Source organism: Leguminivora glycinivorella, chromosome 3 (genome assembly GCF_023078275.1).
Source record: "Leguminivora glycinivorella isolate SPB_JAAS2020 chromosome 3, LegGlyc_1.1, whole genome shotgun sequence".
Taxonomy (NCBI): Eukaryota; Metazoa; Arthropoda; class Insecta; order Lepidoptera; family Tortricidae; genus Leguminivora; species Leguminivora glycinivorella.
In genome coordinates, this window is record NC_062973.1 from 23,285,498 (window position 1) to 23,311,231 (window position 25,734).

General features: G+C 37.5%; 1 protein-coding gene across 2 annotated transcripts in view; it reads right to left on the reverse strand.

Moving 5' to 3' along the window:
* LOC125224930 (acetylcholine receptor subunit alpha-like) overlaps nt 1-25,734 on the reverse strand; it is a 167,388-nt gene that overhangs the window by 14,653 nt on the left and 127,001 nt on the right. For both annotated transcript variants that reach the window (XM_048128448.1, XM_048128447.1), the window contains exon 7: nt 19,453-19,599. In XM_048128448.1, the coding sequence (XP_047984405.1) occupies nt 19,453-19,599 (147 nt within the window). The remainder of the gene's footprint in view (nt 1-19,452; nt 19,600-25,734) is intronic.

Genomic DNA, 25,734 nt, shown 5'->3' on the forward strand with positions numbered 1-25,734 from the left:
TTCCAACATTGTAAAACGTGGAAAAACTTGATGTTACATTTAGGTACAGCCTTATGAATGTTTCAGATATGCATTTGCTTTGATTTTAAATTTTCAATTATTTTATACTATGACTTAGGAGCATTGAAATTTTGTACGTTATCAGTTTTACGCTCCTTATTAAAAAAAAATACAAAAAAAAATATAAAAAATAATTATATGCATAAAATATATAAAATTACGTATGTGAAAATATTTCCAATACTAGAAATATCCAAAGAGGAAAATGAAGTCTAATCTGTATAGACTCTGTCGTACACTTTCCTCTTAACAAAGTGATATTGCCCGAATAATCTGGAGATCCATTTAGGTAGGTAATGTTCTAAAACCGCGCGGCGTCGGTGCAAGACCACTTGCGTTGGTAATTGACAGCCTGACTAAGTGAAACAGAGCCTACCACGTTACTCGGTAGCGTAAGCCTCCCGGGAAAATACAATACAATACAATACAAATACTCTTTATTGCACACCTCAATACAGGGCGCGCGTTTCCCGTGTGGTGACGGGTTAAGAATTTCACCACCCCCTTTCTTCCCGTGGGTGTCGTAGAAGTCGACTGTGGGATATGGGTTAAATTGTGGCGTAGGCGAGAGGCTGGCAACCTGTCACTGCAATGGCACAATTTCGATTTCTATCAACCTCTTTTTGCCAAGAGTGGCACTGAAACTTTAGTAGTTCATGTGCTCTGCCTACCCCTTTATGGGATACAGGCGTGATTGTATGTATGATTGGATGTCAATACAGGAAACAACATAGTAAGTATAAACAACAACTTAAGAGGTAAAACAAGAGGCGGTCTTATCGCTAAAGAGCGATCTAAACTTACCCGATAGGTACTAGTGAGGAGTGTCTTTTCAAAAGGGCTTATTTCCACTTTAACATAATTCCACTGTATTGATTTTGAAATTAATATTTAATTTGCAAAATTGTAATATTGTAAGTTGACGTTAATGCTATGATTACATCAAACATAACATGTGTACCTAAATAAATATTTAAATACCATATGTTTTTGAGAATTAAGCACTTTTGATGCGAACTTTTGGGAATTAAGCCCTTTTGTTGTTTTATTTTATTAAAAAAAAAAAAAAAAAAATCTTTATTGGCCTTGTAAAGGAAAGTTTTATTGTTTTGACATTACATAGAGAAGATAAATATATAAATTTGGATTTTTTATTAACGTTAGTTGATATGAATGTTGTTGTAATACATACATTGGTTTATCCACATGAATAATCATAACACATTTTTCAAAATGTGTTCTAAACTTTGATGTTAATCTTTTTTTTAAAGATCAAGGCGAGACTTTTTGAACTTTTATCTCAAAACAACGCGTAATTTTCCATACTAAGAAAAACTGCATTCATAGTTTAAAAAAAAGAAAAAATGGAAATAAGCCCTTTTGAAAAGACACTCCTCACTTATGTATATTGACCGGGATATAGACTATGATTACTTTTTTATTTTTAGTATTTGACAAAAAATAAAAGTAGTATTTTTTATCGCTGTTTATCACGTCAGCTATCGCAGCTGACGTAATAAACCGCTACACTACCCCGACCGCTGAGGTACCCGTCGAAATTTCTCTAGCGTTATCTCTGAAGGCCAGGCGCCTTTGACCAACTCTAAGGGCGAGAAATTTGTGCTTGCACCTCCTATAATATGAATCCTTTTAATTAAATCATATGAAAATATGTTCCGTACGGCTTATACTCATAAACATTTAAATATGAAGTAAAATAAAAAATACACACTGTTTACAATGTAATCTTTCGTGATATTTGTCTACGCTATCGAGTGACCTACTAAAAACTCATGTTTCACACACGGTACCAATGATCGTCGGGGTGAATCCACGGCAAGAGTAACACGAGTCACGATATTATAAACAAATAAATCTTGGGGACACCTTAGTTACACAGATCAACTTAGCCCCAAACTAAGCAAAGCTTGTACTATGTAGATAAATATATACTTATTATTGTTCCTGAGTCATGAATGTTTTCTATGTATAACTATAGAAAACATTCATGACTCAGGAACAATAATAGAAATAGAAATATCTGTGCTCATATCTCAAATAAATGCCCTTACCGGGATTCGAACCCAGGACCGCGGCTCAGCAGGCAGGGTCACTGCCGACTGAGCCAGACCGGTCGTCACATTATGGCATGTTACATTTATGCACGATACAAGTTCAAGCGATAATCTATCTCTAAATAAGTGTCACTTTCCCGCTATATGCATAGATCCTTTCATTTGCAGCTGTAGTTCAATTAAACACTCAATGAAGTCGTGACTCACGTTACTTTTACGTGGATTCACCCGTCGAGCATTTACCTCTCGATACAGGTGAGCGACAATTCTTACATATTTAAATAAATAAATAAATAATAAATAAATAAATATTGGGGACACCTTACACAGATCAACTTAGCCCCAAACTAAGCATAGCTTGTACTATGGGTGCTAAGCGACGATATACATACTTAAATAGATAAATACATACTTATATACATAGAAAACATCCATGACTCAGGAACAAATATCTGTGCTCATCACACAAATAAATGCCCTTACCGGGATTCGAACCCAGGACCGCGGCTTAGCAGGCAGGGTCACTACCGACTGAGCCACACCGGTCGTCAAATTTAAAGAGTCGACTACTGAACATTTTGTTGTTTACGAGGAAGCAGTGAATCATCTAGTGGTACAAGAATTACAAGATCAAACAAGTTGTTTACAACAGTGGCAGCTAGAAATTTCGCTGTGGTGAGCGCAAATAACAATTAAGAGACGGGTTTTTACGGTATGTACTTTTTGGTCTTAGTAACAGTTTTTGGCGCTGCTTACTCACTTCACACAATACAAAAAATACAAAAATCAAACTAGTTTTGATATTAATTCGATTTAGTTCACAGATTTGACGTTTATTAATTACGTCACCAAGTTACGTATTATAAACTCATAGTATGAATAACCGGCAGAGATCGGACGGATTTGCGACATTCTTAGTGACTTACGTCATTTTAATGACTTTTAGTATGAGATGAAAGAAAAGAACATACTAAACAGTACAGTTATATGGGGTTTGGTTTGTGGTTGCAAGAGGACACCACTCAGCATGTGCTCTGGCACCGATAGTGCCACAGCGCTGGTCTTCCTTAGATGACGCACAAAAATCCGATCTCTGAATTGATCGGTGAGCATTTGCCTATCGATACAGGTGATAAGCGACTGATTCCCTTAGATATTTAAATAGACTAGAAGCCCAGCACCATTTTCTTGTTTACGAGAAAACACAGTATCATCCAGCGGTAAATCAAATACGTTGTTTACAATCGGTTCGAACCCCGGCTCGCACCAATGAGTTTTTCGGAATTTATTTGTGCGAAATGTCATTTGATATTTGCCAGTCGCTTTTCGGTGAAGGAAAACATCGTGAGGAAACCGGACTAATTCCAATAAGGTCTAGTTACCCTTCGGGTTGGAAGGTCTGATGGCAGTCGCTTTCGTAAAAACTAGTGCCTACGCCAAATCTTGGGATTAGTTGTTAAAGCGGACCCCAGGCTCCCATGAGCCGTGGCAAATGCCGGGATAACGCAAAGAGGATGATGAATCGCGTAGTAAATCTGGAATATAAAGGAACAAAAACTGGCCTATATACCTACACTACGTAATCTACATATTGGTTCACGAATTCATGATAATTATGTACTAGTTTAATTCTGCCATTTGTCTCTTAATTATTAACAGTTTATTAAAATGTCAGTTCTAAATCTTCCGTCTCTTGAAATTTCAGGTTTTTTTTTGCTTTTCGATATATTTTGAAAACTGCACCGATAGGATGATCGCGCGATAAATGATAAAACGTCGTCCCTTTCGCGCTATTTGTAAGTGTGATAGGGACGGCTTGATGTTTTATCGTTTATCGCGCGATCATGCTTGCCTGCCTGCTCGTCCGTTTTTTTGCAAATCACCTATGTCATTTACCTCTAGATATAGTTCAGAGCTATCAATCCCTTCAATATACAACTTTTTTTTTCAGTTAAATTCGACACGTCGTTAGGTTCATTATCAGGAACCAGCCCGTATATCACTTTTATTAAATTCGCAAAAAAAAAATTCATCCTTCTGATACATAATAAATAAACTTATTTGATCTAAAGAACCTTCCCTAAAAATTAACGGAATTTAATAAAAACATGGTGTATAGTTCCCTTATCATATTTATCTTATATTTAATCCATTAAAAACAATCTTGTTTACGAGAAAGCGCTGAATCATCTAGCAGTACAATATTAAATAAGTTGTTTACAGCAGCGGAGTGAAGCTGGAAACGCTGTGGTGAGCTGAACTGCAGTTTGTTACATGTAAGTGGATAAGTTTACAACTTAATCAGTAAACGTATACGGAGCGGGGGAAATTAGATCTTTGCCTCCGGTTCTATGTAGACACACAGAACTCGCGATATGTAATTATGAGCACCGAATACATGGTGGCTTATCCTTGAGCATTTGTTTTCTTAAATCGTTTAGACACACATCTATACTATTTCAGTAAAATAAAAGTGTAATTCCATAATAACATTTTTATTTTATTTTATAGTAAACACTCCAGAATAGTATTGCAAGTACTCTAAATATCTAAATCTTTATATTATATTAAAATCGTATCCAACTATGTTACGTAGAGATCCAAATTATAAACAAATCAATTATTTTTGGAGTCGGTGCCAGCCTGCGTATGGTTGGGTGGGGCAAACAGGCAATAGCAAGGCGACGAACAGGTCTGGTACCGACTGCAAAAATAATTGATTTGTTTATAATTTGGATGTTTAGATTATTGCAATACGATAAGAAATCTGAATTCAAAGGTTTATTATTTTTTGCTTTTTAGTTTTTAACTTAAAAAAGTCAAATTATTGAAAATTAAAAGGTTAACCTTAAAACAACTCATTTTATGATAAATAAATAAATTGTGTTTATTTGTTGAAAACGTCAGCTCGCATAAATAATTAAATATGAAGTAGCAAATAGGATCAAAATTTTAAGGGCTTCTTTTACTAAATGTGGATATTCAGCCATTGAAATGGTGCTTCTTTCACCGTGTCCGTCAGGATGGCGTGAGAGATGTCTGAATAGTCACAAAATTTGCATAAAATAACTGAACCTAAACTGTACTAAACTGTACCGATAGCAAAGAAAACTGTACCTCAAGAAATTAAGAATTAAATAGATATTACATAGACACGCCGTTCTGACTTCTGCTTGGCGCGCATCGACCAGCTCAACGGACTTAATATTAAAAAAATATTCAAAATCCAACTTTCCATCACCAATCAATGTTTCAGTTGAGAAATAACTTTGGAGTTGGTTTTTTTAACTTTGCAAGCGCTCCACCATATCTGATGATATTTCTTGAATGATTTTAGCCATGCAAGGGAAATAATCAAACTGCATACGCATACGCAAACTTCATGCTGTGTAAAAATGTTGTCCACAACTCAATTTTTGCTAGAAATCCGTTAACTTTATCTTTTTCTGTAATTATGTTTTCGTCCCTTTCTTTGCAGACTTGCGATCATAACATTTAAGTGGTCAAAAGATACCGGCAAGACATGCTACTTTCGATATCGTAACATAATCAGCAACAATATTGTAAAAACATTAATAATCTTATCTTATACTTTTAAACGAGCAATTCTTGTATATTTATTTATTTATTTATTTATATATTTATTTACACTGACGATCTCGGAAACCGCTCTAACGATTTCGCAGAAATTTGTTATGTGGGGGTTTTTGGGGGTGAAAAATCGGTCTAACTTATCCTTAGGTCCCGGAAAACGCGAATTTTCGAGTTTTCATGCGTTTTTCTTCGCGCGCCATCTCGTGTGCAGTAGTTGTACTGTTAAGACAGAATTCTTTCGGTCGATGTAAGTACTATTTATTGCAAACACTAGATGGCGACACAGGTCAAGGCTAAAACGAATAGAAAAATCATCGAGGACATACCCAATAGAGTGGTAACATGGGGCTGTCCGTCTGCGCAACGGATATGTGATTTGTCACTTATAAATGTTAGCGCACGCTCTTACTAAAACAGTACAAAACCAGTATTGGATCCGTGCGTACGTCTCTGCGAATTACGAAATAAATTATAGTTTGTTTTACTATTATTAGGTATAATGGCGTGCTGTTCTATTCAGTTTCGTAGAAAAAAAAGCAAAACATCTGACTTTAAAACATAAGGAATAACTTTTCATCGGTAAGTTACGATTTTAAATTATAAACTACTTTATATTAAATTTTGTCCGGAGGCCAAGTTAAACTGGACAACAAAAGTGAAAGGTGATGACGCAGGCTAGACGTATGTCGTTATCTCTTGCTTCCACGTAACTCAATTCACATCACACCATCTCTTTCCAGTCTGCACTAGTGTTGTACATGCTTAATTTATAGCATCAAGTGGTGTATCGATATTTAAGTAATGAGTAAGGAATATTATTGTGTGTACCTACTACATAATGATCACACTCTATTTAAATAAACAAACGAGAAAGTTATCTTGCACTAATGTTTGCATTAATGGTTTATGTCGAATATTTGTATATTATCGATTATGTTAAGCTTGATTGATTATATTAATGTATTAGGTACCTAATTCTTAGGTGTAATTAGATATGTTTTGGGTATATTTAGGTGACACGATTTCGTAAAATCTCTATCTGATATATGTATTAATTTAAATATTACGTTCAAGTAATTTGTAAAATAATAAATTGCTATTTAAATGGAAATAAAAAACACAACTTGAGAAACTCGAAGATACATAATTAGGGATTGGAAAATTTCATAACTTTTACTTAAAATAATTATAATCTGATTTTTACTTCCAAGAAAATATAGTTTTCCCTTTTTGTATACCGTGTTTTATACTAATAATAATATATAGTAGTATGTAATAGATTTCTGCTCCACCGTGTGTGCATGCAATGTTACGGACTTTTGGGGCTTGCACACACAGTGGTGCATAAAGCGCGTAAGGGGTTAAAATATCCTTATCGATAAACCTTACTTACGCACTACCTCATCCCTAGCACCTATTACTTGACCTTGTATCAGCCAATGGGAGCGCAGTGAGAGGGGATATGAGTAGCCGCGAGTTGGCGGAATCGTTCTCGAACAAATTAAATAACATTTCTGCTCTATTAGGGTATGTACTCGATGAGAAAAATACACTATTTGAGTTTTTGTGGCGAAATGCGCGCCATCTCGTGTAGAGTAGTTGTGTTGTTAAGGCTGAGAATTCTTTCGCTCGATGTAGGTACTATTCATTTTTGAAGTAGATGGCGACACATGTCAAGGATACGAAACAGAACCGAGCGAAGCTCGGTTGCCCAGATATTTATGATTTAAGCTCGATAACGCGTGTCAAAACGGGCCCTTCCTCTCGAAAGCCATCTCACCTAAAAGTGATAAGTGATAAAGTACACCCATATCTACGCATACTATTCGCAATAGACGAGTTTGCAAATCTTTACCTTTGATCGAATTTACAACTTTTATTACATCTTTCAGCACTAAGTTACACATAGGTAATATTAGAAACGAGGTATGGGGGTCGCGAAAAAATTTGAGAGGTCATAATGGGCCGTGGCACCATAAAGTTTGAAAAACACTGACGTAGAGGATAAATAATTGAGCTGAGCTCAATTTAGATTTAAAAAATTGTCGTAGCTTTGATCTTATATTAACACCCAATTTATTTTGATGTGAACTAACACTATCTTGACTCATATTACCAAATTAAAACGGTACTTAATCGCGTAAAACTCGTAGACGGGTCTACCAGTGACCACGGACGTAATGTCATGTCCGAAACGTCGGGTTAAATATAAACGTAAGTTTTACGCGATTAAGTCCCGTTTTAATTTAATAACACCCAACTTAATGGTCCAAACGATATGAAGTTAAATTGTGCGTAAGATGCCCGCCAACCACCAAGGATATGTGCGTTTTCAAATTATCCGATCCGATATCGGATGTCGGGCCGATATCCCATACATTATAGGCGCCATCTTGGATTTTTTCCTCTGATATCCTTCTGACATCCGATATCAGATCGGATAATGTGAAAACGGACTAAGGAAGACTGGTCAAGTTAAGGCCAAATAATCATTTTCCTTATTCTATATCAAAACCAACTCTAAACAATAACAATTCATAAATCCCGAAGCAGGTTTTGAGGCTCACTAAACCACAAGTCATTTATCATTATTTACGACGATAATAAAACGTATCATCGCATTACACACTTTCGCTTTATCAAGCAACATATCATGAAAAAAACCGGCCAAGTGCGAGTCGGGCTCGCGCACAAAGGGTTCCGTAGCAGCAAATATAATAAACTTATTATGTCAATTTATACACCTGCCAAAATTACAGTTAAATCAACCTATCTCAAAAACTATAAGAGATACTTTGATCAAACCAAAAATCGTTGAAAGAGTTAATTAGCATGCATCACCTCTATTTTTTTTAGAATTTTATACCCCGTAGTTATAAAAATAGAGGGGGGGGGACATACTTTTTACGACTTTGAGAGCTGATATCTCAAAAACCGTTCACTTTAAGAAAAATGTTTTTTAGAAAACTTTATATCATTTTAAAAGACCTTTCCATTGATACCCCACACGGGTATGTACATCGAAAAAAAAATTTTCATCCCTCAGTTACATGTATGGGGGGCCCCACCCCCAATTCTTTTTTTTACTATTTAGTGTCATAATTTTGTAGCGGTTCATACAACACATATTCCCATCAAATTTCATCACTGTAGTACTTATAGTTTCCGAGTAAATCGGCTGTGACAGACGGACAGACGGACAGACGGACAGACGGACAGACGGACATGACGAAACTATAAGGGTTCCGTTTTTGCCATTTTGGCTACGGAACCCTAAAAAGATAAAATCTTTTCATAACACACGTAATATTTTTATCATTTGACATGTTTCGGAGAAAGGGATAACCTCCCCGCAACTGAAACTGTTTTGGGTTTGTCCCAGGGGCCTTCGTTGGTCGTAACACGCTTTCGAGTTTAATCTTAAGGAGTAGGCTTTGTAGCAAAGACTACAATGGTTCACATTCCGTAGTGTATCCTAGTTATCTCTCTCTCTCTCTCTCTCTGTCGCTCTTACGTATAGTCTTACTGTGAAAAGTAAAATGTGTAGTCATGGTGCACAGACTGCCATCTCGTGTAAAACTTTTGTTATATATGTGTTAAAATGAAATGGTAAAAAAGTCAAATATATGACAACATCGTAGAAGGAAACATAATAAGGAAAGAAAGGAAGAAGAAACCTAGGAGAAACTATTTCAGCCAAATTAAATAAAATGTTCAGGGCCCATTTATTAAAGCTACCAGTTACAATTTACAAGTGGTAGTCAATGTCTAATATGACAAGCTGGAAAGAGACCTCTGCTTGTAACTTTAAGTTTTGAGAAATGGGCCCCAGTCGTGTCGTACTAGAAGGTGCAGGAGTTGGCAGAGGATCGGACGAGTTGGAGATTGCTCCACTGACAAGAGCACAGCTCTTAAGTTAGAAGAAGAAGATAAATATTAGCGCCACCTAGCCGAGAGTCAATCAAAGGTGCATAGCTATCTAGGCCATTTTTGCAGACGGGTCCGTTTTTTCTTAGAAAAGTCTAACTTCGGATATAGACGGATAAAGATCCGTCTATATACGAAGTTATAAAACTATGTGTATTTTGTGCAAAGAAGCCATTTGCGTATAGCTCGTTACGCAGCGTCAATGATTGTACTGTTGGCTAGAGGCGCTGCGATGGAAGAGAAAAAATACGAGATCAATATCAAATAAGATTAAAGGAAAACGCAATCGTTTCTGTTTCACTCGCACTATACCGAGACGTATGCGATTTAAAGCTTCTAGAAAACGAAATGATATCATCATTCTACTTATTAGGTAAAGGTACTATCAGCAGCAAAAGTGCATGGTGAATTTATCAATGAATTCATTTATAATTTCTCCGTGCACTTTTGCAGCTGATAGTACATGCGCTTTTAACAAATATTGATTTCATTGGACTTAATATCGGTATCTTATGTGCCTGTATGGTGGCGGGCTAAAACATTTACCACCCCTGGGTGTCGTAGAAGTCTACTGTGAGATATGGGTTAAATTGTGGCGTAGGCGAGAGACTGGCAACCTATGACTGCAATGTCACAATTTCGTTTTCTTTCAACCCTTTAAATTGCCAAGAGTGGCACTGAAACTTGTGTAGTTTTATATGCTCTGCCTATTACCCCTTTATGGGATACAGGCGTGATTGTATGTATGTATGTACAGGGTGTCCCAAAAGGGACACGCCACAGTGGCACTGGAGGTAGACAAACCCAAAAGGGTTCCAACCAACCTAACATGACCCCAGTAAAAATTTTCAAATTATTGTACTTAAAAATCATTAAAAAATCATTTCGAGGGCTTTGTAAGTGCACACTGAGTCTAAGAATGTTGAAAACGGTCAAAATTCACGAACTAACTTAAATTGCCAATAACTTGAAAACGGTGCAACTTTTACTGGGGACAGATATTTGTTCCTGAGTTATGGATGTTTTCTATGCTATGTATATAAGTATTTATATATTATATATATTATATATTGTCTGAGTACCCTTGCAGGTAAACAGGTTGAGAATATATTGTATTTATTCTCAACCTGTTTAATTAGGAAGAGTGGCACTGAAACTTCAGCAATTTGATGTTGCCTGCCTACCCCTTCTGGGAATACAGGCGGGAATGCATGTTGCCCGCCTACCCGTTTTGGGAATACAAGCGTGAATTGTATTTACAGATGTAGTGCGAAAAGGGTTTCCTTCGTATTTTAGGAAACATTCGTATTTGTCATGCTAGTTCAGTCAATGTCAGTACATCTTGTACTGTGACTGACTGAAATAGCATGACACGTTCGTTCGTTTCCGTAACAATATATCCTTTTCCCCGGGATGTCCCTCCGGGTTTTCCCCGGGATGTCCCTCCGGGACATCCCGGCGTCATTTCTTGTGGATATGATAGAGGATTCCTCTAAACTCCCATCACTCACCTCAAAAAAAAAAAAAAAAAAATCCGAATCTTTTCGCACTACATCTGTAGTTAGTCTGGTCAGAGTCTACGTTTATACAGTCAAGCCATAAATTAAATATAACAAGATCATACCATCCCATACATTAAAATGCGACCGCCTACGAACGCGCTTACACTCCACCACGGTGCCCGATTGATATTCCGAAATAAAATACGCCGATTTTCGTTACGCCGACAACGATTTGCCGACGTCTGTTTTGGCCGAATAACGATTGGAAGATTCTCATTTCGCATAATATTCGTTCGTAAACGGAGTCGTTAGGCAGAAATTTGATACGCCGATTTACTTTTCGACGAATAATCATTTAGTAATTGTAAAATTTGGCCGACGCAAAATTGGTCGAAACACAATAGGTCGAGTGATCTTTTTTTTTTTTTTTTTTGTGAGTTGACTGGAGCCTGGAATTTGCGTACAAAGTGTTCTGCGGATTCAAAAATTTAGTTGTTAGATCGTTTATAAGAGTATTTCACATTTATTTCATTTACTTATTTATATTACTCATCATGTTCTGATTCCAAGTATTAATTTTAGTAAATTATGTATTGTTGTTTTCAACTCATCAAATTTTTTCAAGAACATAATGTCGCCAGTTCACTTTATACATTGTTTAACCCCCCCCCCCCCCTCTTTCTTCCCGTGGGTGTCGTAGAAGTCGACTGCAATGTCACAATCTGGACTTCTTTCAACTACTTTTTGCCAAGAGTGGCACTGAAACTTAGTAGTTCATGTGCTCTAGCTACCCCTTTATGGGTTACAGGCGTGATTATAAATGTATGTATGTACGTAAGAAAAAAAGTGTCTATTAAGCGCGTAATTTTTTTACAACAGCGATAATTTATTCGTCCGAAAATATTTTAACAATGTATAAAATGTGAAACGATATTCGACTAAACATGGCCTAAACGAACATATTACTTTGCTAAATGAAAAATGTCCAATAATAGTTCGGATAATTTGCACAGAAGCGAACTGAACTGTATGCGAACCAAGATTCTACGTAACGTTATTCGACCAAAAGTGACAACGATAGTTTGATTATTCGGCTAAATGGCATTCGGCGAATCGTTGTCGGCGAATCAATAATCGGCTAAAAAATTGTCGGAGAATCATTAGGTAGCCCTCCACCACACATAGATGGCGCCACAAAAAATGCCTTGTTGCCACCGATTATTTGTAGATTGGCATTAAGTGTCAATTCCGAGCCGTAAATCTATGTCAAAAGTGACACTTAACGCCATCTACAAGTATAATCGAAAGCTACAAGACATTTTTTTTGTGGCGCCATCTATGTGTGGTGGAGTTTAAGCGCGGTCTTAGGCGGTCGCATTTTAATGTATGGGATGGTATGATCTTGTTATATTTAATTTATGGTCAAGCTGACAATAACATTCCGTCTACAATTCACCAACAATAAGTTGAGGCCTGTAACTGAACTCACCTCGGGCAACTTGCCTTGTCTCCTAAACTATGAACCGCCTCAGTTGCAGTCAATAGTTTTACAACGGGGAACTCACTGTACGGTTGCTTTCTTGTATATAATAATAAGGTATTGTTAGCCAATAATAGTTTCCGCATTTGTATTGTATGTAAATAGATAATTATGGCAATTTGAAGTTTAAATAATTTTAGGCAAATAAAGTTGTACATCGTACAGTATGGCCACTCCTGCTCCCCGCTGAAAGTGCCGCCCACCCTCTCGGTTACCTCACAGTTACCGCCTGTCAAAAACGCGAACAGTCGACCTGTCATATTTCACTCATACAAGCATAGTACGCCTTCACCTACACGAGCTTAGACTGTGTGCTAGGAACGCGCCTCTTTCATATATTTGATCGCCAGTGTCCGAAGTGTGGCGCTAGTGTAATAAAGTAGCACCATAGGTATGTACTGTACATAGGGTTTTGTCACTTGTTATTTCAGATATTTCAATTTATGTAATAAATAAAGTTAAAAATTGACAAATCTGCATATTTGTGGAAAATATTTTTTTCCCTGTAGGATGTTTACAAGCGCAGCGGAGCAAACAAACTGCGGGATATCAAGTAGAAAAGTTAATATTGATACGACGAAAATCTCTAAGGAACTTTTTACTCTTACATAATATCAAAGCTAAAGAGTTCACATTTTTAAATTGTTGGAGAGATTTATAGTGGTTATGAAATCGCATGTTAGTAAGGCCTATTACGTTATGTACTATTTTTAGTTTAAGTTTATAATGTTAATGTTGTTGCTTTATATTTTTGGTTGAGCAATAAAACCATTTGGCATTGTGGACATTGTACATATTTTTTTGCCTTTTCTAATAACATTAAGCCCGGATTCCCGGGGCATATCCATACTAACATAATGATTGAGGTCGTTCACCCCATGTCGAATCCAAAAAACCGATCACTGGTTATTACAGTACTGTCGAGAATATTAATAATTTAATAACTAGATAATTTGGAATTAGCCGCCCAGGATCGTAAAAAGTGGAAGGAGTGGAATTCCTTGCCGGCGGCTATATTTCCGAGCCCATATAACCCGGCGAGCTTCAAATCAAGGGTGAACAGGCATCTTCTGGGCGAGCTCACTACATCGTAGGCCACGTCTTTGCCTTTGGCTAGTCTGTGGTCAAGAGTAAGCCCATTCATAATAATAATAAAAAAAGATTCTTCTAAGTGTCCCTTAGTGACGGATAACATTACAGGATCACATCATCAGTAACTAGAGAAGTTATACCTCACAGTTTTTTTTTTCGTTGAAAAAGAATGCTTTTATTCTTATTATATGATACTTCGATAAAACGTACATTTTTATGGTACAAAAATTGGGCTGTGTCACTTTCCGACCCATAAGTTACGTTATGCGTAAAATTACGTCGATGCGCCGCTGAGTAAGGTTAACCGTATTAGACTGTACATTTATGTAGGTACTAGGTAGGTATAAATGTAAATGTAAGTTATAAATACATATACATATACCGGGTGCCCGGTAATTAATGGACAACCTTTTAACCACCAAGAGGGCACCTTATACTGGTCCAGAAAATCGACATTAAGGTTTAGTAAAAGTCGCCTGGTTTTCGAGATTTTCACACTTTTTAAAATTTTAGGTAGTATTAAAATTTTAAAAAGTGTGTACCGGGCTCCCTATATACTTACCTCTGTATTCCTATAAGGGGTTGGCAGAGCACATGAAACCGCTGAAGTTTCAGTGCCACTCTTAGCAATTGAAAGACTCAGAAATTGTGACAGTGCAGTTACAGGTTGCCAACCTGTCGCTGCACCACAATTGAACCCACATCCCACAGTCAAGATCTACGACACCCAAGGGAGAAAAGGGGGTGGTGAAATTCTTAATCCATCACCACACGGATATGGGGAAATTAGATTATGTTTAGAAGTATTGACAACTTTTTAAAGTCTACACGTCTTCTCAAACAGCACCTGACCCGCCTCATTAAACGTTTGGAAGTGAAACGCGATGTAAATTCACTGAATTGTTTCATCGCCTCTAGCCCAAGTTTCTGGTTCAAGTTTACTTCCCTTAGAGACACGATGTCTACTCGCCAACTTTAAGCTTATTAATATTAAAGTTAAGAGCTGCGGGAAATAAGAGCAACTGTGCCGGTCTTTACCAACTTATAATTAATTTACACTTGTTATTAGTCTGCGACTAGCAGGTAAGTTCGAACGTAAACTGATAATACCTCTAGAATGAAACGTGATTGATATCTTTCAGGTGGTTTGGCAGAGATTGCGCTCTCGGGCGCAAATCCATATAATTAGCGCGTTCTTAAGTATGACGTATGAGCTGAGCTAAAGCGCTGGTATTCCCTATATAGGTTTGTATTTGGAGCGAAGGAATTAAAAAAAAAAAAAAATTGTTTATTTGGCAATACAAATTTAGTCAGTGGTACATTAGACTGACCTCCACACTAGGCGTAGCCTGTACCGTGGAGGAGAATATACGATTAACAGAAATATTTGCGGATAATTGTAAGATAAAATTGATAATCAAATAATACAATACAATACAATACAATACAATACAATACTCTTTATTGCACACCTCACATAGTTTACAACTTGAATTAATATGACTTGAATTTCATTGTTTTGTCTAAGTTCGTTCGAATTGATCCGTAAGTTTGCACGGAAATTGGAGCTTCAATCAAAATTGATAGGCAAACTGATTAAAAGACAAACCGACTATGGAAACCCGACGAAAACCACTGAATTGATTTAAATTTAAAACTAATCCACGTTTACAAAAATAGCATTTGGCTTGACCTTTTGAACGTAATGTTGCTCATACGTGGATCTTTTTTTTAATTATAGACTGATCGGCGATGGCCAGATGTTAGAATATTTCCTCATTCATTTGTATATTACCACAAATTGAATAAAATATGTAACAAATTATTTAATATCGGCCTTGAAAATGTAATCTTTTATATTTTGAAATAAAGAAATTGAATTCAAATGAGCTTTGCGTTGGACACACGTAGGCGTAAAGTATGGCCTAGGTATAAGTCCAATTAATCATGGTCCTTGATCACTCATACTTGTTATAGCTCTCCATTTCAAGTTACACTAGACGCGAAGCATACAAAATGTGTGAATGATTCAGGACGCGTCAATACTCTCCAGCCGCTAGCCGTCCTAACCGAATGACAATCGTTGACGCTATTCGCCGATCAAGACGCAGTCTGACTCTGTCGCGCCAATTCGGAAGATACGATAACGATATTGTCGTAAGCGTGATGATATTCCGCTTTGTGTGGTAGGGCACAGCACAGCGGATATCATCTCGCTCGAATGTAGAGCAGAGCCCAACTGGGGAAGTAGCTCCGCCTTACAGAAGACCACAGCCAAATAGCACTAGACCCTACTCATAGTGTTGTGTTCCTGCTGGTGAGGCTGCCAGAGCTCAACGAGGGTGCGGTATGCTGGTGACGGAAGGACCTACGGAACTAATCTGTTCCGTCTATTGTCCTTTGAATCGTCGGCAACCTAAACCCGCCTTAGAACTTGTACACTCTTTTTTTGCTGTGGTGTGGGTGCGGACCGTATGCTTGTTTTCCACCGACGTATAAAAAAAGCGTTTGTGCATTTGGCTACGTATAGAGGACGTCAATACTCTGGACGTTATTGTTCGGTCCGGTGTCCGTCGCCCGTTGTTTTAACATAATCCGGCGTTACACCGCAGATTACGTAATGAGATCGCACGTGTACCGTAAAACAGGGGGTTTCAAATGCAGGGGTTATATTTTGTTACTTTGACCTTTTTATGTAGACTTTTTAGGGCGGTAGGTACCTAATGATTTTTGGCAGTAGGTAAAATTACCCTAATCCTTTATTTCCGTTTGTTGGTAAAATGAATTCGTAAAATATTTAATGAGTTACACGTGACACAACAGCAACACTTCGGGCTAGTGATGCGCAATTTGCGGATTTTTTTCAAAAAAACAATCTTAAACTTCTTGAACAATAGTCGAAAAATAAAGGGAAATTTTACATTTATGAAATGGAAAGTTTCCATACATAAATTTTTACGATAAACAAATGCAATTGGCTTGGTTTTTGAGATAAGTTAAGATTTATTTGAAAGGTACAGTGGGGCAAATCTCGACTGGGGGCAAATATAACTGGTCCATTTTTTCCATGTTTTACAATTTTTGCATTATAGAGTGTCCACCGGTTATATATGGTAGGCTTGTTTAGTGGATACATGTAGAACTCAACATTTAAAGCCAAGGCCCAGGCCAAGGTTGTAATAATGGAAAAAATGGATTAGTTACAATTGCCCCCCAGTCGAGATTTGACCCTAATATCTATTTGGATCATTTTTTCAAAGTTGTCCACCCCATTTTTTTTTGGATTTGGATTTTTTATGTGGTTACCACTCAGAATCGCGAGCTCTTTCAATCCTAATAGGAGAAAAAAAAAGTGTCCCAAACCTTGGGACATTTCGTTAAATAAATAAATAATAATAAAAGAAAATGTACATTGTTTTACCATTTTTCGGATGGTAATTCTCAATCATCTAGTCCATATTCTAACTGCTGCGACGCTTCTATTTTCAGTGGAATCCGAATTAGAATTAGAACTGAAATTTCACTGAAAACAAATGAGTCGCGGTAATTGACAACATTTCAAACTTTTCAATGTCCCTAAATCGACGACCATTTCGAGATATATACGCCTGTAGATCTCAAAAATATATTTTTTTATATTTTTTTCCTTATTTTTGGTAAAAATTCTTAAAAATAGTTTAAAGGGGAAGTGACGTAACATACATAGTTGAGTCAGACTATTCAGAGCTGCCACTATAACCAAATAAATCTTCCAGTTGGGATGTCACTTGAGTTTGACTGTGACACTTATCGTCGCTAGTAGTATGGAGATTAGAGGTAAGGAGCGAAATTAAGTTTCAGAAGTGCAGATATAAAACCAGGTGGCGCTGCAATTGCGGGTACATAAGATTTGACACGTCATTTTCGACTGTTCTACTTTGACAGATTTCTCTCCTTATACTTCTACATTCCACAGCTCGTAGTTATTCAATATTTGTTGACAATGACACTTGACAGTCAGACATCTCGGACTGTTTAAGCTGACTGTTAAAACTTTTATTTAGGAACGTTTTGTTGTTTTCTTAGGTGTATGAAACAACACATGTGACGTCATAAAGCTGTGTCTTGACGTTTGTAACTTACGCTCTTTCTGTTTGAAGTAGTAATAAAAAGGGATTTTCGCATTAAAATAACAGTTTTTGGGAAAAATAAAAAAATACGTGTATCTTTAAATATTGTGTCCTTTCAAACCAAACAATAAAAAGTAGTAGTCGAATATATGAAATGTTGTCAAATCCCTTACGTCTTGAACGTTTTCTTCCATTTTTGCGACTGTAAGTATCTACTAGCTCTAGTTTTATGTAATTTATAATAATATTGTTGTCTGAACTATAAGTTCGTCACACCGCAAAGTTTATGCGATCAACAACAGCGCCACTCTAATTATGTCGAACTTGTAACAATGCCATTTTATTGATGACTCATGATAGAACGACTCAAGTCGGGCCGAGAAAGCGTACACTTTGTTTTCAATAGAAAGCATCGATGATCAAGCTACATACAGCCCTATTCAAACATTGATATACACACGATGAAAATAACCTCTAGGTACAATGATCATAGGAGGAGATCTAATTGTAAACAGGCAACTGGAAAACGAAATATTGGAGGTCTCGTAAGGGTTTAGTGTCACGCGGACCGACCGCGCAGAGCGATCCGCACGACTCATTTGTATGAAGTTGGAATAGTCGTCAGATTTACTCTAAAACGCTCCCTAAACTTAATATATTAGTCCGGTGTGGATCGTTCCACGCAGTCGGTCACGTAACACTAAAACCAGCCTAAATACAGACGAACGATAGAGAGAGTTGCTCTGAAGTCTGGACCATTCTAACCTGAGTTGGGAATCGTTTGAACGAGAGCCACGGGATGAACGTAGCGTACCATCTATATGGCCCTAAATATGAACAAAAGGTGGAAGAAGGTCTTAGAAGAATGAGGAAGTATACCAACTGGAGGTTGCCAAGGATCGTGACAACTAGTTGAAGATAATGGAGAGGTCAAACCCTACAAAGGGTAGCAGTGCTGATGGAAACACATTTTCTGACAATATCTGAAATCAAGACCTAAGGATTATAAGCTAGCAAACTCCTGCCGGTGAGTAAGGCTGTCAGCGCCCAAAGAGGGTGCGGTGTGCTGCTGACAGAAGGACCTACGGAACTAATTTGTTCCGTCTATTGTCCTTTGAGTCGGCAACCCGAACCCTGCTTAGAAAAAGGAGTGTACAAGTTTCTAATGGGTTGGCAATAGGTTACGGTGACCGCTTTTCATCAGGCGGGCCGTATGCTTCTTTGTCACCGACGTAGTATAAACTCTCATTTACGAGGAAATCGTGACACGAAATAGGAGATGGATAGGTCACACTATTTAGAGAGGGGAAAGAAATAGAGCAACCATTGCATTGCTCGAAGGGCTGGAAGCCGTAAAATGCAGGCCGTGGCCCCGGGCGCCCTGTTCACTCATGGAAGCGGTCCGTCGAAACTGATCTACGAGCGTTTGAGTTCGAGCGAGGCCACGAGGGTCGCTGAAGATAGGAATGCGTGGCACGAGCTCCCGAACGCCCATTGGACCTCTGGGGTGCCTTAGGACTACAACAAAAACAACAACTAATATAGAAACATACCTGGTTGTGTCGAACTTGTACTGAGGCCGTTTCATGAAGAGCAGCCTCGGCAGTATGTGGATGAAGACCCGCTTCACCCACGGCGCCATCCGGTGCGTCTGCGGCGACCGGAAGTGCACGTTCAGCACCACTACTGTTACGCATATGCTGGAACAAAAGCAAAACGTTTATTCAACTATTTCTATATAATATTTTAAATCTATATATTATTTCCATTATTTATTTTCAATGTGGCACTCCCGTGCATCTATCCTTAGTTTTAGTCGTTTTGGGCCAGTCTGACGGCGACTTTAGTTACATTACCCGATTTGACATTGGATGTAGAACCGATATCCTTTATATTAAGGACGCCGTCTTTTACAAACTTCCTACATCAGATATCGGATCGGATAATGTGTAAACCTCGGCTTGGCACGTGAGTGTTTTTAAAAAAAATCCCGAATATCGTATTTCACCAGATCTGGACGTGTTTGGGTTCATTCTTCTCAGAATTACGAGATGATTTGATCCCGACGATAAAAAATGTGTCCCAAACTTTTCATACAATTCGAATTTCCAATACGTCACGCTCGTAGTACCTGAGTTCATACTAAAATCATGACGTAAAAGAATAAAAATTAGCACACATTTTTTATCGTCGGGATCGAATCAGCTCTTGATTCTGAGAAGAATGAGCCCAAACACGTCCAGATCTGGTGAAATTCGATATTCGGGATTTTTTTGAAAAACACTCACGTGCTGCTGAGACCCATAGTGTTAAGTCAGAGTATTTTTACAGGTAATTAATCAGCCTTAATTAACTACAAAAAATATACCTATTTTGGACCATATGATAGTTGGGCGCTTTGGACTATATAGTTGGGAAGTTTCACCGGTACGTAATTTTTGACAGATTAATGTAGGAATCAGGCCGCACATTTGTTACGTTAGATTAACCCCTAACCCATAGAATAGCTAACAGTAACGAGATCAAATGTGATGTAAACTAATGAGTTACCCCTTTGTAGAAACAACCATCAAAAACACTCATTAAAATACGTATGCTTCTTAATTTCCGTCTTTGTTTTAAGTGTTCTAGTAAAATTTTACGTGCGTACTTAATGCATGCAATAAACCCTTAAGAACACGAGTAGGTGTTTTGTCTCAATTTATATGTCTCATCTACAGACGGCTAATTAAATGTTTAGTATACGACGGAGATTGTAATCTTCTTTGTTTTTAAGGGAAAATTATATCGTCAAGAATAACAAATGGGTATTGAAATAAGAAGTATCAAAATATTTATTGTAGTAGTGTAAGGTCAGAGCGGACAACTTCGTCAAAGGGTCCAGAAAATCATTATCTAAACAAAATAATGTTCCTTAGAAGAAAATAAATATACGTTCAAACTAATCAAATTTAAATTATTTACATTTAGTGGATTACTTAAACAAAGGATACTATAGACTAGACAGCCAAATAATAATACCACTACCGAACGAGATGGTCACATACAAATTATAATAAGAGTGACAGAGAGAAAAATGTTATTTTTTGTCTTTGTCATAGTTTCACTTTTCCGCCGTTGATAAGGACGTGACTTGTCAAGCTTATTATCCGCCCAAATTACGTAGGTTGTTTATGGTAAACTGTCAGCCATTTTTAAAGTGATTCTTAAATTCGCTTCATTATTCTATATCTGTCCCTTACGGGTGTACGCTTGCGTCAAGTCTATAGTATCCTTCGTCTGAGGTGGATTATAATATTCTGTTTCTTTTTGTCATATGCAGAGATAGGATAACTGGGCGTCATTTGTATGACGTTTTCATAATAATAAACTTTATTTAGTTAGAAATGACAACAAGAGTCTGATCACTGGCCATATGCCATAAGAGGAAAATATGCATCGCCGCTTGTTTCATAATTTTTATAGATAAATTCCATATGAAGCTTATTAAATATTTCCCATCATGCAACAATGGTATTTCTGACATTTGGAAAGCGAGCGCGGAGCAGAAGCCAAAACGTAAATGCCTTTTAAACATTTTAACCCGTGGAGCGTCCTATAGACACACCGTGTCTATAAGGTGTATATAAAATGTATGTAATTTAGAAGTGTAAAGGGTACATCAAGCCTTTGAGTAATTATGTTAACTAGAGAGGGCACCTCATCTTGATTTTGTGTAACAACACTTAGAGCCAATCGGCACAAACGCGTTTAGTCTGTGCCGAACGGCTGAGGTAGATTGACGTATCGCAATGAAAAATATTTCGTCTAAATAATGCCGTCATGTGTAGTGAGGTACTGTACAAACTGCTCAGGAAAATCTAACAAAAGCCAAGGAGTGACTTTTCATACGTAGGTTTACTGCATTTTTGTTTAAACACGCTTACTTTAAAAAAATGAATCAATATAAACTCATGCCGATGCGCCATGTTGCGGCGGCCATGTTTCGTTGAAACCAAAGACTAAAAAATGCAACTAAAGCAGACGTGACAATATCGCAAGTTAGTTCACGTTTCCTATCATACATTAAATTTATTATTTATCGACGCAAAAAAGGTTATTTAATTATTATTGTCTGAATTGCACAGTTTTCCGACATGTCCATCTATAACAGATTCTCAATACGCGTGTCGAATTTCATGTGAGTATGTAAATTTAAATGCAGTACCTAACCTGACGGTCAAGCAAATTATGAGAGTATAAAAACGCGCGAAATTCAAATTTTCTATGGGACGATAAACCCGCGCCCATACATACATGGATGTAGATAAAGTTATGTATGCGACTATACATAATTAGGCATTAAAACACTCATGTTATCTTATTAACACAACAAAAACAACACTCATTTTTTAATGCCTACCATTATGCAAATGTCACATAAATAACTAATATTCAGTTGCGGCTACGTGTACACATGTACGCTCAGTCCGTATGCAGCTTTATTGTAGGCATTAAGAGCGCTATGACAAAAAAAGGCGATATATTGTAAAATGTACAATATTTATCGGCAAAATTGTACACTTTACTCATACTAAAAGACAGTAAAAGTACTTGTTTCAGTTAGAAAATCTAATTAACTGTCGGTTCATTAAAAAACATATGGAAGAAAAAGCTTTTTCAATTAGTAATGATTTTTTTTCTGATGTTCGTTTAGGAAAAACCGCGCGAAGCACAGATTTCGGAGCTCTTATTATGTACAATTTGATAAGCTCACTCTCATAAATGCGGTAAATTTAAATTCCTAATATCTTGTACTTTAGGCCCATTAAACAATATTTATCATTTAATCCTTTGAAATTGAGAAATTGAAAGTAAAACGAACTCAATTTTGTCTTGAAAATACATCGAAACAAGTGATCATTTCTCCGAAAATCTACATGTCATCGAAGTTATTTTAGTATATAAATAATCTGCACAATGTGCTTAAATTGCTGTTATACATTTGTCGTTATAATATTTTATCATGATTTTTTGCCAATTTTTTGAAAACTAGCCTTCCTGTCGTTATTTTACCGGCGACGGACGCCTGCGATTTCAGTGCCGCGCCGGAGCTCGAGGAGGTGAGACGTATGTCGCTTCGCTCTCCGAGTTTTCATCGCAAACGTCGAGAATATTTATCGTTGTGTGGGTCGGACGCCTTGTTTATACACGGACTATCCTCGCATTGTGTGTGTGTAAACAGCGACCAACGAATTTGATCCTAGATCCGTAAATATTTGCTTTTGTAATATTTTGTTATGTTTGAATGTTAAAGTATTACAACGTTATGATGATAAATATGCGAAAATTACAATACGGTCAAGATGATAAGACACATCAAGATGGTACTCGGGATCTGATGATGGAGCCAGAAGGTGGTCACCAGTACCAGTGAACCATGTAAGTAAACGACTTCGTGTTTAGGCTCGTTGGGTTCGTCTCAACAAGACCTTTGACAAGAGGTGGTACTCGGGATCTGATGATGGAGCCAGAAGGTGGTCACCAGTACCAGTGAACCATGTAAGTAAACGACTTCGTGTTTAGGCTCGTTGGGTTCGTCTCAACAAGACCTTTGACAAGAGGTGGTACTCAGGGTCTGATTATGGAGCCAGATGGTAGTCACCAGTACCAATGAACCATATGACTAAACCACTTCGTATTTAGGCTCAATGGGGTCGTCTCAATAAGACCTTTGACAGGAGGTGGTACTCGGGATCTGATGATGGAGCCAGAAGGTGGTCACCAGTACCAGTGAACCATGTAAGTAAACGACTTCGTGTTTAGGCTCGTTGGGTTCGTCTCAACAAGACCTTTGACAAGAGGTGGTACTCAGGGTCTGATGATGGAGCCAGATGGTGGTCACCAGTACCAATGAACCATATGACTAAACCACTTCGTATTTAGGCTCAATGAGATCGTCTCAATAAGACCTTTGACAAGAGGTGGTACTCGGGATCTGATGATGGAGCCAGAAGGTGGTCACCAGTACCAGTGAACCATGTAAGTAAACGACTTCGTGTTTAGGCTCGTTGGGTTCGTCTCAACAAGACCTTTGACAAGAGGTGGTACTCAGGGTCTGATGATGGAGACAGATGGTTGTCACCAGTACCAATGAACCATATGACTAAACCACTTTGTGTTTAGCCTTATTGGGTTCATCTCAATAAGACCTTTAACAAGAGGTGGTACTCAGGGTCTGATGATGGGACCAGATGGTGGTCACCAGTACCAATGAACCATGGAACTAAACCACTTCGTATGTAGGCTCATTGAAATCGTCTCAACAAGACCGTCGACAAGAGGTGGTACTCAGGGTCTGATGATGGAGACAGATGGTGGTTACCAGTACCAATGAACCATATGACTAAATCACATCGTCTTTAGGCTCATTGGGATCGTCTCAATAAGACCTTTGACAAGAGGTGGTACTCAGGGTCTGATGATGGAGCCAGATGGTGGTCACCAGTACCAGTGATCCATGTAACTAAACCATTTAGTAATCAGGCTCATTGGGTTCTTACTTCTTCTTAATAAGACCTTTGACAAGAGGTGGTACTGAGGGTCTGATGTTGGAGCCAGATGGTGGTCACCGGTACCAATAAACCCATGTAACTGAACCACTTCGTTTTTTTATGTTATTCAAATATGATTTTTGGTGACCACAATCTCTCTCCATCATCAGACCTTGAGTAACACCTTGAAGTAATTAGAATTATATTTGACTTTTTTTATCATCATATTAATATATACTTTACTCTAATACTTATCATATAACAAAAGCAAACATTTGGGATGGGATCTACTTAAATATGATCACGTTTATAATTATTACTTTAAATTTTTAAATAAATTTTAACGTAATTAATATTATTTTGCGCTATATTCTACTCTTTTCGTACAAAATAATGTTTATTAGAAATCAAAAGTTTATATCGAGATAGTAGATTGTGGTTGTTATCAAAATTCCATAGGAAGGATCAAGATTGTTTTGTCCATTATTGTAGTACGAGCGAGTGATAAGACGTGCTAGAAAGGGTCGGCATATTGGGCTCGCGCGGCGGGTAAAATACCTAATTTCGCCCGACGCCGAAATGTTATAACGCTCTTAAAAAAAATTGAGACTCACAGAGTTGTTAAAAAAAAGTTAAATCGCTGTCAGTTTTGCAACGATAATTAAGCATGGAATTTCAATAAAAACATCGTTTTTGTTTTAATTATGTAAATTATACTAAGCTATAATCTAAATTCAGAACGTGAAAAAAGTTTAGTTTTAAATACAGATTTCAAGCTTGATTGTCGTTACAAAACTAACAGCGATTTATGTTTTTTGTTAAGAACTCACGCTAATTGAGAGTCATAAATTTAAAAAATGCCCATGTAAACCCATGTCACTTCTATACTATGACTTCTAATCTATGCACTCTATGACGGGCTCATCATCGCGACCGAAACGTCGTAAACGCCGAGTAAAATCGTAGCGCTTGCGACGTTACGGAAGCAGGCCATTGGTTCACACCCCGCCTTCAGCTTACAGGCTGTGACACGTTCGTTGTTTGCTATAGCTCCTCTATACGAAGTAATAATTACTCAATGCATCAAGCGGATGTTACCGTTGCCTATGTCCTGAGACGCACGCAGAGGCAGCACCCGACAGGTGTAAGATTATTAGATCTATTATTTAGCAGAGCATTTTCGCAACATTGTAACAGGGGATCAGGGAAACAGCTTATTACCTTTCTCTGACCCTTTCAGCTGAAAATGGCCGGCGACCGGATAGACGTAAATAATAACCCCTTAAGTGTGCCCTATTTTAT